This window comes from Chiloscyllium plagiosum, unplaced genomic scaffold (assembly GCF_037043375.1).
Source record: "Chiloscyllium plagiosum isolate Xiang-an unplaced genomic scaffold, Cpla_swu_hap1 HiC_scaffold_42, whole genome shotgun sequence".
Taxonomy (NCBI): domain Eukaryota; kingdom Metazoa; phylum Chordata; class Chondrichthyes; order Orectolobiformes; family Hemiscylliidae; genus Chiloscyllium; species Chiloscyllium plagiosum.
The window spans coordinates 21,592,952-21,609,065 of NW_028270180.1; the positions used below are offsets into that span (position 1 = coordinate 21,592,952).

The window sequence follows — 16,114 nt, forward strand, 5'->3', positions numbered from 1 at the left end:
AAACCCACGCAGACACGGGGAGTTTTAGACATCCATCAGGGATGCCAGAGAAATGGCCTCATCCACTTTCCATTTGGACACTGCTCAGTATTGAGTTGACACTTACCTCTCAGCCACTTGTCAACAGAAAGTAACCATGATGGACTCTGTTCCTTAAACCTTCGAAGGTTCACATTTCCATTCTCAAATAAAGGGGCAGCTGAGTAGAGTTTTTCTCCTGTCATTGGAAGTCAAACACACACACACTCAGTGAGTAGGTCCCTGATCTCTGAACGACAATGAACGTCAATTGCAAGGGGACCCACCTTCAACCAATGAGGTGAAGCCATGTTTCGGACTGAAAGGACACACTCCTCGTCCAATCGGATGTCCTCCTCCATTAATGATTTCACTGAATGTGTCGTTAATCTGCAAAATCATTGCTGTTCGTCAGCATTACTATTTTCAAAAATTAGCAGGTTGATCACACATCATGTCATGGCAAATAATCATGCGGGAAGGAATTTTACATCAATAGAAAGAGTTGACAGGATGGGTGAAGAGCGATGCATCTTTGTCTTGATGCCTCTAGCAATTCCCACGTTGTTGTTCCAGGATTCACCTGGTTACATAGCAACCTAACAGTGATGAAATAGGCCATTTGGCCCAATGGACCCACACCGAACAGTATCCCACCCAGACCTATCCCCCTATCTCTGTAAACCTGCATTCCCCCTTGGCTAACCCACCTAGTCTGCACGTCCTGAACACTATGGGGCAAGTTATCCTGGCTAATTCTCCATAATTTGCACATCTTTGAACTGTGGGAGGAAACCGGAGCACCCGGAGGAAACCCACACAGAAGCAGGGAAAATGTGCCTCACAAAATGTTTAATTGAAGTAAGTGGGCTCAGAAACCGTGCACCTGCCAAAGTAGTTGAGCGATGGGCTTATCATGATTTGATTGCAGTCTTTGAGATAATGTTTTAAATGCACAGCTATATAAAAGGGAGTGTGGGAAATTAGTTTCCTTTAAAAGGAGGAATATCATTTTCCTCAGATTGATGTCAGAGTCCAGTGACATATTTCAATGGAGTTGATGTTATTAAAGTGCTGGTTTGTAAATGAATAAGATGGTAGCAAGGAAATTATTTGGAATATTTTCTTCATTACCGGTTGCTGGATCTCCCTGAAAGTGCACAAATCCGAAATCCTGGAACTCCCTCCTTAGCAGCACTGTGGCTGTCCGTACACCACTGCAGTGGTTCAATCAGGCAGCAGCTCATCACCAGCATCTCCAGGGCAACTAGGGACGGACAAATAAATGCTGGCCCAGCCTTCGATGCCCACATCCCACGGATGAAAAGCCCCCAGAGTACCTGCCCTGTCCCAGTTCTCTATCCACACTGCCCTGGACCCTGATATTGGGAGATACACCAGCAAAGGATGAGCTGGGGTCATTTCCCAGCTCTGGCTGGTTCAGAACCACTTGGCATCTGGCAGTAATGACACCATAGACGGGGAAAATGGCAAAGTGAGTAGTCACTGGCTCAAAAGCTGAAGAAGCTCATTCCCCCATCAAGCACTCGAGGGGGGTGTGGGAGGAGGCTGGGCGAGTGGGTTAACTTTGATTTGTGTGGAATCTCAGAATAGCCATCCAACAGGGGGGCTGTATGACAGGCAAGAGGTCTAATCTCACCCATAAACGCTATCACCCAGGCCAGTAGATTCCTGCTCCCCTCCATCTTGTCTCTCTTTGGCCAAAGCATTAAGTTAGAAGGCTGAGTTTGGACAAATAGACATTCAACGTCAGCCAAACTATACTTACGAGTGACCAGCATTTTGGATTCCAGGCATTGGTCCCACACAGAAGAAGATGGGTTCTGTTGAATCTTTGCAGGACCATGATAACATTCTGACAGTACCCCTGAAGTTAAATGCAGACCATGAATATCGTCAAGGAAACAGCAAACTGAAGAAACTAATCAAAAGCGCATTTGTTTGGAATATGTTCTGACAGGCTTCTATATAAATGATGTGAAAAGTCTCAATGCCAACTCACCACAACACGCCCAACAAACTAACTGCACGATTCCAACCTCGCTGGGGTGGCAACACTTGACACACACGTGCGCGTACACACACACAGACACACACACACACACCCCAGACACACACACAGACACAGACACACATACACATAGACACACATACACACACACATACACACACACACACAGACACACACAGACACAGACACACACACACACACACACACACAGACACACACACAGACACACACACACACACCCCAGACACACACACAGACACAGACACACATACACATAGACACACATACACACACACATACACACACACACAGACACACAGACACACACAGACACAGACACAGACACACACACACACAGACACACACACAGACACACACACAGACACACACAGACACACACACACACACACACACACACGTGCATGCGCACCAAGGCACACCACGAAGTGCTGCAGTTTCTTTGGATAACCATTTCCCAAGGCACAACTTCTCACAAACACCAAACTCCATTGGCTCACCAGACATCCAATCAGGGTTCACTTGACAACTGGTGGCCATTAGCAAGTAGGATATGGACAGCTGACCAGAAGGTTGTTCAGTGTTGACATTGACAGTTCTGAGGGAGGCTGGGATTCCACAAGCTGGGGTCAGGGGTCAGGGGTCAGGGCCCAGGGGTTGATGGCAGGTGCTGCTGGGAGCTGGGGGGAAGAGGGGCTGGGAGAGGGGGGAAAGCAGGCTTAAGGTGAGAGGAAGGCAGGGGGCCAGGGGCTATGTGTTGAGAGTGGGGAAGGGAACACGGTGCTGGGGTTGTGGTGAGGGGATGGGTAACCTTTCGGAATCCTTTAATTTTATCTTGGAGTTGAGTCTGATGGTTGGATCATTCCCTTTCTTGAAAGTGCATAGGAACCAATATGAGGGGCTCAGAAGGGTAAATACTGATCCATTGTTTCCTCTCCAGACTCTGGGGTTAGCAAATGAGGAAGCTATCGCTTGGCTTCAGGGACTTGGTGGAATAATTAACCCGCTTCATCCCAATAAGGTGCCATCCATCGAGGGGTCTCTGGGAGGTCAGAGACTGTCAGTGCCAGGCTCACAACTCATGTAATTCTGTTGTCCGTTTATCCACCTCTTACAAATCATTCAAACCCCTGCTCACAATTCACAAGCTGCCCCCTCACTAACAGCTCCATGCGATAACCTGGTTATGGTAAATCACTGAGGAACAGAGTGAGAATTCAGGAATGGTGCAGGAAAGGCAGCCCTGATCGGGGAATGGGTTTATCTATCCCACAGGAGGATGGTTTGGCCATTGTAATAACAGTCAAACACGAGAAAACGAAACTGTATAAAAAGTCGATTATAAAACAGGCACAGAAACTTGCAAGAGATATCTTTTAACTGTTGCGTTTCAACAAAGTGAAACAGGCATGAATGTTTTTCAGAGCGTAACTCACCAAATTCTTCTTTTGGCATTCTGTCATGGATTTATTATCCACAGGCACTGTAATCTGGAAAGTGAAGAGAAACGCTTGTAAGAGATTGATGCTATGTAATGTTCTTTCATATTGAAAAGTAACAGAGCTGATTGAATGTGGGTCGAGAATGTGTTGCTGGGAGAGCTGATTGAATGCCATTGTTTCACTATGGTCAGTCCAGCCCCAACAAATATCATCAACTCAGTGTTTCAATGAAAATGTAGCACCTTACAGTGGGTCGTATTGATGGACTATTGTAGTGCATTTATATAGTGCCATTCAGGCTGTTCTAAAGTCAACTTATGGCCAATAATATTCATGAAGTGTTGCTGAATTAATTTTAGAAACACAACTGCCAATTTACACACAGCAAGCTCCCATGAGTAGATTGGTCAAGGGGGCAGTAGGAGGAGGTGGCTGCGATCTGGCGTTTAGCCTCAGCGGTGTAAAGGTCGATGCGCCAAACTACACTCCTGAAGAAGGGCTCATGCCCAAAACATCAATTCTCCTGCTCCTTGGATGCTGCCTGACCTGCTGCGCTTTTCCAGCAACACATTTTCAGTCATCACTTTCTCCCATGAGTAGATTGCCTGTTTTATTGGTTAAAGGGATAAATATTAACCAGCACATTAAATGATGTCATGCCATTTTTCACATTCACCTGAGGGGGCGAATAGGGTACCAAGACATGGCAGAGACACTGTGCCCTGCTGAACACCACACCCGCCTCCCCACAATATACCACATCACTAGCTTTACCCAACAGCACAGCCCCAGAGGGTCAGAGTGAGGGTGGATGCTCAGGGTTAAATCTCAATGAAGCATCATTGTTCTCACCCATTGGCTGGATAAGATAGTGAAAACATTACCTCATTTGTCCTGTTTTAAAATAATAAACATGAGATTGGCACACTAAGTTCAAGTAATTAGTGGAAAGAGCTGTGATTCCTAATTCAGAAAGCTCCCTGAAATGTGCTGTGGTGTACAATACTCAAGCAACTCTTTTGAAATTTATATCATCACTGCTTATCAGTGTAATGACAAGGATACAAAAGCTCAGAGTTTCCAAATGCTATAAATATGGTTGAGAAGTGAAGACTAAATGGACATTTCCTCTGAAATATCTGAGTAATAATGACGCCTTTGTGTTTTAATAATGAATATGATTAATGTGCTGTCAGGTTCTGGTAAACACATCTTCAACAAAATTTCCTCAAGGTACAGAAGTTGATCCAGTCCCCTTTATTTGACATAATAAAGCTCCATCATTGATACGAGTCACCCTGTTAATTAACCTATCCTTTAAACAATTGGTGAAATGATCAGACGCGACCTTAGAAAGTCTTCTTTCCGAAGCAATAGGCGCAGAGCAAATACTGTTCATTGGGGGCCATTCTGGAACAAGAGGTCATAGCTTTAGGGTATGAAAACTAATTTTCATAAATGGTCTTGAATCTTTGGAATTTGCTCGCCCAGAATGAGGTGGTTGCCAGGATTGCAAAAGGGGCTAGACAGATTTTTAATTAATGTTGGGTCAAGGGTTATGGAGAGCGAGCAGGACAATGGAGTTGAGGATTAAGGATAATCCAAAGAGATTCGAAAAGTACATTAAGAGCAACTAGAGAGAGAATATGGCCCCTTCCAGATCAATGAGATGGTCTACACATTGAGCCTCAGGTGGTTGGAAACATAACGAATATTTTCCTTCAGTTTCGACTGTGGAGAAAGGAACAGAGGCTTGAGAATTTGGGAAAATAAATGTTGATGTTTTGAAAACAGTTCACATTGCCAAAAGAGGAAGTGCTGTTGATCTTAGAAAACATAAAGGTGGGTAAATCTCCAGGACTTGATCAAGTGTATTCCTGGACATTGTGGGAAGTTAGGGAAGAAATTGCTGGGCCACTAGCAGAAATATTTGTATCATCTATAACCTTGGGTGAGGTGCAGGAAGATTGGGAGGTTGTGCCTTTGTTTAAGAAAGGCTGTAAGGAGTGGTGGGTAGGCGTTGCAGGTGATTCTGAAAGATGGATTGGCATGCATTTGGAGACATAAGGAATGATTAGGGATAGTCTGCAAACTGCGAGGGGAATCATTTCGCACACGCCTGATTGAGTTTTCTGAGACAGTAACCAAAAGGATTGATGAGGGCAGAGTGATCGACATTGTTTACATGGATGTTAGTAAAGCTTTTGATGGGGTTCTGCACAGTAGACTAATTAGCAAAGTCACATGGGATTCAGGGTGAGTTTGCCAGTTGGGTACAAATTTGGCTTGATGGTAGGAGACAGAGGGTGGTGTTGGAGGTCTGTGACCAGCAGTGTTCTGCAGGTATCGGCAATGGGTCCATTTTTGTTTATCATTTATACAAACGATTTGGATGAGAGTATAGGAGGCATGGTTTGTAAGTTGGCATATGACACGGAAACTAGTGGCATAGTCGACAGCGAAGAAGGCTATCGAAGATTACAAAGCGATCTTGGTCAATTGGCTCAATGGGCTGATGGAGTTTAATTTGGATAAATGCGAGGCATTGCATTTTGGTAAAACAAACCAGGTCAGGACTGATATAATTAATGGTAGAGTCCTGGGGAGTGTTGTAGAACAGAAAGACCTAAGGGTTCAGCTACATAATTCTTAAAGTTTGCATCACAGGTAGACGGGGGGGGGGGGGGGGGGGGGGTTAATAAGGTGTTTAGCACGCTTGCCTTCATTGCTCAGACCTTTGAGTATAGGAGTTGGGACGTCATGTTGAGGTTGTACAGGACATTGGTGAGGCCTCTTCTGGAATACTGTGTACAGTTCTGGTCACCCTGCTGTAGGAAGAATATTATTCAACTGAAGAGAGTTCAGAAAAGATGTGTAAGGATATTTCTGGGAATGGAGGGCTTGTATTATAAAAATAGGCTGGATAGGCTGGGCTTTTTTTCACTGGAGCTGAGGAGATTGAGGAGTGACCTTATAGAGGTTTATAAAATTATGAGGGGCATGGATAAGGTGGGGGAGTTTAAAACAAGGGAATATGTTTTTAAGGTGCGAGGAGAAAGTTTTAGAAAGAACATGAAGGACAGCTTTTTTTTACTCAGAGATTGGTTGGTGTATGGAATAAACTCCCACAGGAAGTGGTGAATGCAGGTGCAGTTGCAACATTTAAAAGACATTTGGATACGTACATGAACAGGAAAGGTTTGGAGGGATAAGGGCCAAACGCAGGCAAATTAGACTAGTTCTGTTTGGGAACATGGTCAGAGTGGACTAGTTGGGCCGAAAGGTCTGTTTCCATGCTGTATGACTCTCTGACTCAATGACTATGAGTCCTTGAGATCATGATGGTAGTAAATGGCTCGAGAGGTTGAATTGCTCAATCCTGCACCTCATTCTTATATAACAGCACATAGTAATCTCTGTGCCAGAAACATTGCTGAAATAATTGACAAGTATGAAACTACCACTCATGCTACATGTCCCCACCTGATTCCACATAATTAGATGTAAAATGCTTTCCCATGTTTTACAACGCAGACAAACTACATGCCTATGTCTGCTTCTGCAGCTGTGAGTTTTTAACTAGATTTAGCATTTTTTATTTGATCACAAATTGTGCTGTTTCAGATGGTTGGCTGCACTATTCACAGCTGCATGTAATTGGTTTCGTTTTGTCTCTGCTGGATTATAGGAGATCCTGTTGCCTTTCCTAAATCATTGCAACAGGTTTGTTACCTGTACTGGGACTGGGATTTAAATATTACCCAGTTCCAAGAATCAATTGCAGAATCACCATCTTGCTCAAGGTAAATATATCTTTTGCTCCCCCATTTAAAGAAAACCAGACATCTTACTAAGTAATTTCTCAATCTGAGATAGTTGCTATCCAGCAGCAAGCCTGATTCATCAGAATCTCTAAAAGTGTGGTGCTGGGGAAGGCACAGCAGGTCAGGCAGCATCCAAGGAGCAGGAGGATCGGAACAGCTTATGCTCAAAACATCGACTCTCCTGCTCCTCGGATGCTGCCTGACCGGCTGTGCTTTTCCAGCACCACACTCTCGACTCTGATGTCCAACATCTGCACTCCTCACTTTCTCATCAGGAATTTCTCTCAATGTCTGCTACCTGTTGGCCCAACCTGTTATGAATGCACTATTGATTACCATCAAGTCCTGGAGTGGGAGTCAAACCCAGAGCTTTGGATGTAGATTATTATCTTTCATTACCTTTAATTTCGTGGTTAAATCAGGGAAGGTGAGGATATAATAATGGAAAGGCACCAGCACTTTCTTTGAGTTTTAAGAGACTCAGTAAAATACCAATGGATAACTAATAAAGAACTAGTGCAAGGCAACAGTTTGGTGATGGTTGGAACACTTTACGTCATTGAGGTCACTACTGAGGGAAGAGCATTAAAGGTTTGGTTGATAAACAGATTAAACTAAAAGTAAACAGTGATGCGTACAGGCAGACAATTCCGTGAGAGGTAATTATCCTGATTAGTGTCAGTTAATCTACATTTACTGCAAATGGAATTAGCAATGTTAACTTGGTCCTGCTCTCCCATTAGAGACAGATAGAGGGAGACAACTGCTGTTGGGTCACCAGGCCTCAAGTGAGGAGTTAGGGTCATCACACTATATTACAAACCAGCTGTCCAGCCAGCTGAGCTATCTGACCACCCACAGCTAAGACTTGCACATTTACACAATGTTTTCCAATGTACTTCAGCTCTTTTATTCAATGCTGATCATAAAGTACAATCAGTACCCTACCCTGACCTTCACTCGTTCCTTCCTATTAAAACATTTGACAACTCATTGAAGTCTAAATAATAACTACTCCTCTTCCCACAGCTTCAAGTAGTTCTGCAGAGTTTTGTTATGTCCCATTCCCTGACCTATATTATTCTCAGATAATGTTCATACTTGATATAAAGTGAACAATGTCCCATCGATAGAACTATATTGTGAAAACATGTATCACTTCTGGAACAGTGATTGGAGATTTGTAAAAGCCTGAATTTAACATGAGTGAAAGGTGGCTTTGGGCATTCAAGAGACTAAATGGTTCAGTGGGTAGTGCTCCTGCCTCTAGGGCTCCCAATGTTGATTCCCACTCCAGGACGTGTTGGCTATGGAAGAATCCAGCGACTGGTACAGATAAGCCAGAGAGCATTGGTGTCAGCATCCAGATGGTAGAGGTCAGAACAGGAGTGATATCTGATTGTATAACCATCTCCCACATTTGAAAAGGAAATGACAATATGAAGAAATGATCTAGCAACGCTGTGACAATGTGTTCTTGTATTGTTGCAGGGTTCGGAATCAGGAACTGCAGGACAGTGTTCTGGGCACATGGGTTCAGATCCAACTCTAGCAGATGGTGAAGTATTCAATAAAATCGAGACTGAAAAGCTAGTCTAATGATAACCGATGTTGGTGATAAACCCATCTGGTTCAGTAATGCCCTGTAGGGTCAGAGATCCCTTTGCCTATCCCTATTCCAATATCATCTAGCCAGGATGTGGACTCTACAGAAAACCAGAGGTGTCTGATGACAGAGGCCGGTATCCATCACCAAGTCCCCCTTTATTTAAACATGAATAGCCTTTGACTATAATACTGCCTCATACAGAGTCAGACACCGGAGTGTCAGCCCTGACGTTCACCCTTTTATGAGAGACAGTGAGGGCTGCAAATGCTGGAGAGTCAGCGTCGAAAAGTGTGGCGCTGGAAAAGCACAGCTGGTCAGGCATCATCTGAGGAGCAGGAGAGTCGACATTTCGGGCATAAGCCCTTCATCAGAAGCATCCTTGAATGTGGCCTGACCACATTCCTGGTGGAGGGCTTATACCCGAAACATCGACTCTCCTGCTCCTCGGATGCTGCCTGACCTGCTGTGCTTTTCCAGCACCACACATTTTTATGTCAGCCAGGGCTACCTAATTGGACCAGATTAACAGCCCCAATCAGGGAGCTCATATCCTATGATGTCAAGCTGACTGACCTTGTTACAATAACTGCAATGACAATCATTTGATTTTTCTGTGATTTGTATTATGGATAGCCACAAGTATGAAGAGTGAATTTCCCTGCCACCCATGTCTCAGAATCCAACGTTGTTCCGCTGTCGCTGAAGGTATTCGGTTAGCAGAAAAATAAAGCTGAAAGGCACAATGTTCTGTGAATGGTGAGAGTTAGGAAGTGCTGTTGTCCAAGGGATATCCTTCTCAGGAGTCACTAGAAACTAGCCTGCAGGTGCAACAAGCAATTAGAAAGGCGAACAATCTGTTGGCCTTGATCACAGAGGGGGGGGGGGGATTTCAGCACAAGATGTCTTACATTCAAGATTAGAGTGGTGATGGAACATTGACTCTTCCTGCTCCTCGGATACTGCCTGACCTGCTGAGCTTTTCCAGCACCACTCTAATCTTGACTCTAATCTGCAGTACCCACTTCTGCCTACAAGATATCTTCGTGCGTCTGTATGGAGTTGGTGAGACCTCACCTGGTGTATTGTGTAAAGCTTTAGTCTCCTTGTTTGAGGATGGATGGACTTGTCAGAGAGGAAGTACAACAGGAGGTTTATCAAATTATTTCCTGGAATGGCTGGATGGTCTTATTAAAAGACATATTCTGTATTCTCGATATTCTCGAGAACTTCCAAGAATGGAATCTCACTGTGATGTACAAAATTCTTAAAGGATGTGAAAGGGTGGGTATGGAGAGGATAGTTGCGAGAGATATAACCTCAGGGGAAAGGGTTAGCCATTTAAGAATGAGATGAGGAGGAATTCCTTCACTCAGAGGGTGGCGGATCTTTGAAAATCTCTACCCAAGTAGGCTGAGTAGGTTTGAGACCCCACAGACCAATAAGATTCCAGGGACTAAAGACGTTAAGACATCTCAAAATAGCATGGGAAGGCAGTGGTTGAACTGGAAGTTCAGCCATGCTGTAGAATGGTCATCCAGGCTCAATGGGCTGAATGACCTGCTCCCATTCCTGGGTTGTTGAAAAACTATCTGCACGGACACTTAGAAACATAGAACATTTATGGCATAGGAAGAGGCCACTTACTCCATTGTCTGCACATACCGATAGACAAGCCTTCTCCCACATCCGGCCTTCTCCCACATTCCAGCATTAAGGAAAACTAGAAGGACAAGGGCAGCAGGTCCATGGGAACACCAGCCTCTGCAGGTTCTCCTTCAAGCCCCTCCCCACCCTGACTTGGAAACATACTGCCATTCTTTCACTGTCACTGGGAGAAAACCCTGGGACTTCATACACAGACACACACACACTCACACACACAACACACAGACACACACACAGATACACACACACAGACACACACTGACACACACACAGATACACACACACAGACACACACACACTGACACACACACACTGACACACAAACACACAGATACACACACAGACACACACACGCACATAGACACACACACACAGACACACACACGCGCACACAAAAAACCCCCACATACACGTAGACACCCCCACACACACACACAAACAAACACACAGACACCCACCCACACACACACATTCACAGTCACACACACACAGACACCCCCACACACCCACACAGACACATATACTAACACAGACACCCCCACACACACAGACACCCCCACACACAGACACACATGCACACACATATACAGACACACACATAGACACACACACACACGCACACAGACACACACTCTCACACACACACTCTCTCTCATCTCACATACACACACAGACACACACACATACTCACACGCACACAGGCACACACACATACACACACAGACACACACACATAGACACACACACAGACAGACACGCACTCTCGCACACACACTCTCATCTCACATACACACAGAGACACACACATACACACACGCACACAGACACACACATACACACACATACAGACACACACACAGACACACACACAGACACACACACAGACACACACACAGACACACATGCACACAGACACACACACATACAGACACACACACACACAGACACACACACAGACACACACTCTCACACACACCAACTCTCTCTCATCTCACATACATACACAGACACACACACACAGACACGCACACATACATACACACACACATACATACATACACACATACATACATACATACAGACACAGACACACACCCCAATGGCATTGTGGGTCAACCTGCATCACAGAGAGTGCAGTGGTTGAAGGAGGCAGCTCCCCACCACCTCCACAAGGGCAACTAAGGATGGGCACTGAATGCAATAAATGCTGACTTTGCCAGTGACACCCACATCCCCATGATGGACTTTTTAAAAAAAAATTGAGGTCAGTTAAAGAGCATTTTTATCATAGCAAAAGATCCCAAGTCATTTTACAGGGATGTTATCAAACGATATTTAACAGTTTGTTATGTCGCTTCACTGACGTTGCACGCACAGAGCAATGGTTATGTTCCGATTGATTTAACTCAGTCTGTGATCTACATCTTTGTGGATAAAAGAAATATATAAAGCAATGAAGTTATTATTTCCCAGCGAGTGTACGTCTTGGCTTCAGGCTAAAGTCAAGACTGTAACCTTGTGACTTCTTCGGTTGGAGAAATGTGGCAGAGCATGTGCTTTTATTTCCTGGCCAGAAACCAGAAGTTTCAGAAAGTGACCTTCACGAAGGATCAGAGAATACCTCAACGTGTGAGACATCAATGATCTGGGCAAAGGAACTGAGGGCATAGTTGCTGAGTTTGCAGATGACACCAAGATAGGTGGAGGGAAGTGCTGAGGAAATGAGAAGGCGACAGAAGGAGGTGGACAGGCTAAGGGTGTGAGCAAGCAAATGGCAGATGGACTCCAATATGGGAAAGTGTGAGCTCATGCACTTTGCTCGGCAGACTCAAAGTATAAATATTTTCTCAACGCAGAAAGGCCTCCAGAATCCGAAACACAAAGGGACTATAGGGGTCCGAGTTCAGGATTCTGTTAAGGTTAACATGCAAGTTCAATTGACAGTTAGGAGGACAAATGTAATGTCAGCATTCATTTCGAGGGCTGCCATACAAGAGCAGGGATGTACTGATGAAGCTGTATAAGGCTCTGATCAGACTGCATTTGGAATATTGTGAGTGGTTTTGGGCCTCGTATCTAAGGAAGATGTGCTGTCCTGGGAGGGGATCCAGAGGAGGTTTACAGGAATGATCCAGGGGATGTCGGGCTTGTCATATGAGGAGCAGCTGAGGATTCTGGGTCTGTATTTGATGGAATTCAGAAGGATAAGGGAGGATCGGATTGAAACTTACAGGATACTGAGAGGCCTAGAAAGAGTGAACATGGAAAAGATGTTTTGACTCATAGGACAGACTAGAACTTGAGAGTACAGCCTCAGAATGAAGGGAGGATCCCTTAGAACTGAGATGGGGAGGATTTCTTTCAGCCAATAGGTGGTTAATCTGTGGAAGTCATTGTCGCTGAGGGTTGTGGAGGCCAGGTCACTGTGTGTATTTCAGACATAGATAGGTTCTTGTTTAGTAAAGGGATCAAAGGTTACAGGCAGGAGGATGGGTCTGAGAAACATCTCAAACTCAATGGGTTGAAAGGCCAAACTCTGCTCCTGTATCTCATGGTCTAATGGTCCATCACAATGCACTTTTCTCAGTGAGGAGTTACTTACTACAGGAATTGCTTATGCAATGTCACTGCCAAAATCCTGAGGGTTCCCATTGACCGGAGTCTGAACTGGACTGGCCATATAAATGCAGTGGCTACAAGAGCAGGGAATGCTCCTGTGAATAGCTCACCTCATAACTCTACAAAACCTGCCCACCATCTATAAGGTACAAGTCAAGAGTGTGATGGAATACTCCCCACTTGCCTGGATGGGTGCAGCTCCAACAACACTCAAAAAGCTTGACATTATTCAAGGGAAAACAGCCAGCTACCATATCCACAAACATTCACCCCCTCCACCACCAACGCTCAGTAAAAGCAGTGTGTACTATCTACAAGATGCATGGTAGAAATTCACCAAAGATCCTCAGACAGCACCTTTCAAACCCATGACCACTTCTATTGAGAAGGACAAGGGCAGCAGCAGCATGGGAACACCACCCCCCTCCAAGCTCCACTCAAAGCCACTCACCATCCCGACTTGGAAACATATCGCCGTTCCTTCACTGTCGCTGGGTGAAAATCCTGGAATTCCTCGCCTAATAGCATTGTGGGTCTACCCACAGCAGGCAGACTACAGTGGTTCATAGAAGGCAGCTCACCCCCACCTTCTCAAGGGGCAACTAGGGACAGGACCCCAGGCAGTGACTCCCGCATCCCATGAGTGAGTAAAAAAAGAGGCTTCCCAAAGTAGAGGCTGGGATATGAGGGGGCTCACGAGCTGAAATGTTGAGCTCATATGTTCTGGCCACTGCCGAGCTTTGACTGAGTTACAACAACTGCGTCTGGCTCTGGCAGGGCCTCTCCCCCCACCTATACCCCTAACTCCCTCCACACTGTCCTCGCTGAGGGAGCACTACCATTTTCACTCCTCACGTTGTGATCCCAGTTGAACAATATTTGGGAAGCACTAGTTTGTCGTTTGGAAGTTTTAGGGAAAATTTAAATCTGAATTTCCCCATGTCTGAGAGCCTTCATTTTTAAACTTGACGAAGTAAATACGTATTTTCTTCCACTCTAACCATTGAAGGAAACTTTGAAAAATAAACTCTGCGACAAAAATGGTCAGAAAGTCCCCAAAGAATACATGTGCCGTCACCTTAACCAAAACAGAAAAGGGAGCAGATATTAAAAAGGTATACTTGCATTTACATAGCACCTTTTCTTGCTACATCATTTTCCAACCAATGGATTCCTTTTAAAGTGCTGTAATATATGGATCACTGCTGCCAATTTATACACTGCCAGCTTCTGCAAAAAACGGCAGTGTGATATTATCCAGACGACTTTTGCGACGATACTTGAAGGACAAACAGGCAGGAATCAAAAAAGTAGGCACACTCCCCACCCCTACCGTCCGAGCCTTCACATTCGTCTTCCCCTGTTCTTCAAAGTGGTGTTATGTTTAGCTTACAGTCATCCCAACTGAGTCTCGATTTACCATCTCCATGAGAGTATAGCGCTCCCTCACTGCAGAGGCCAGATTTAATTTTTACATCAAGCCTTGGATTGGTACTTATCATGTTGTCATTCCCCAAGAGGTTTCTCCCCTTTTCAAAGCAGCCAAACACAATTGACAAATGATACCAGGGTATCTTTGCAAAGATATCTTTTTTTTTCCCGTCAAAGGTCAAACATTCTCTCTACAATGGCTACAAATTCTCGGCATTTCTCATTTTGATAATTGCCTTGAGTTATGTTTGTCTGGTTCAGCTAGTGTTTGGAACTAATGCCTACATTAATGTTTCAGATCTTAATCCTACCTCATGATGCTCCAATAATTTTCTGGAATACTTTGTGAATTGGATCATTTGGGTAAAACCATCGCTGAATCAACTAGACTAAAAAGGAATTCCCTGTTCCCATCTCACAATAATGATTAGATTCCCTACAGTGTGGAAACAGGCCCTTCGGCCCAACAAGTCCACACTGACCTTCAGAAGAGTTACCCACCCAGTCCCATTTCCCTCTGACTAATGCACCTAATACTACAGACAATTTAGCATGGCCAGTTCACCTGACCTGCACATCTTTGGATTGTGGGAGGAAACCCACGCAGACACGGGGAGAATGTGCAAACTCCACACAGACAGTCACCCGAGGCTGGAATCAAACCTGGTACCCTGGTGCTGTGAGGCAGCAGTGCTAACCAGTGAGCCACCGTACTGCCCATAAATATAAAACAAAATCATAACTGGCTACAACCTGATCAGATTGGCCAGTAGGCATGGGAGTGGCAGATGGACTTTTTTTCCCCTGGAGTGTTGGAGGCTGAGGGCTGGCCTGACAGAGGTTTATAATATCATGAGGGGCATGAATAGGGTGAATAACCAGGGTCTTTTTTCCAAGGGTAGGGGAGACCAAAACTAGAGACATAGGTTTAGGGTGAGAGGGATAAGATTTTTAAAGGGACCTAAGGGGCAACCTTTTCACACAGAGGGTGGTGCGTATATGGAATAATCTGCCAGAGGAAGTGGTGGAGGCTGGTACAATTACAGCATTTAAAAGGCAGCTGGATGGGTATATGACGAGGATGGAGTTAGAGGGATATGAGCCAAACGCAGGTCAATGGGACTAGGTCGGATTGAGACGTCTGGTCAGTGTGAACAAATTGGACCGAAGCGTCTGTTTCCATGCCGACTCTAATGACATTAAAAATGCTGACAGTGGAGATCTAAAACAGAAACAAAAAGTACTAGAGAAAATCAGCAGATCTGGCAAGTTCTATGGAGACAGAAACAGAGTTAATGTTTTGAATCCAGTGACCTTTCTTCAGAACTGAAAGCTGGGGATAGGATGGGAGTTCGGTTGCTGATCGGGATAGGTATGATTTGAATCGATGGAGGTGGTGCCCAGAGAGAGAGAGGGAGGGGAGAAAAGGAGAAAAAGAAAATGTTTTCAATCGAGA

At 44.8% G+C, this 16,114-nt stretch overlaps 1 protein-coding gene across 1 annotated transcript in view; it reads right to left on the bottom strand.

Annotated features, from left to right (window-relative positions):
* The window catches only part of LOC122542615 (semaphorin-7A-like), a 51,158-nt gene that overhangs the window by 19,673 nt on the left and 15,371 nt on the right, over window positions 1-16,114 (bottom strand). The window contains exons 3-6 of the mRNA XM_087982134.1: window positions 3,505-3,558; window positions 1,808-1,906; window positions 306-408; window positions 107-217 (exon numbers count right to left, since the gene is read on the bottom strand). Of these exons, the coding sequence (XP_087838260.1) occupies window positions 107-217; window positions 306-408; window positions 1,808-1,906; window positions 3,505-3,558 (367 nt within the window). The remainder of the gene's footprint in view (window positions 1-106; window positions 218-305; window positions 409-1,807; window positions 1,907-3,504; window positions 3,559-16,114) is intronic.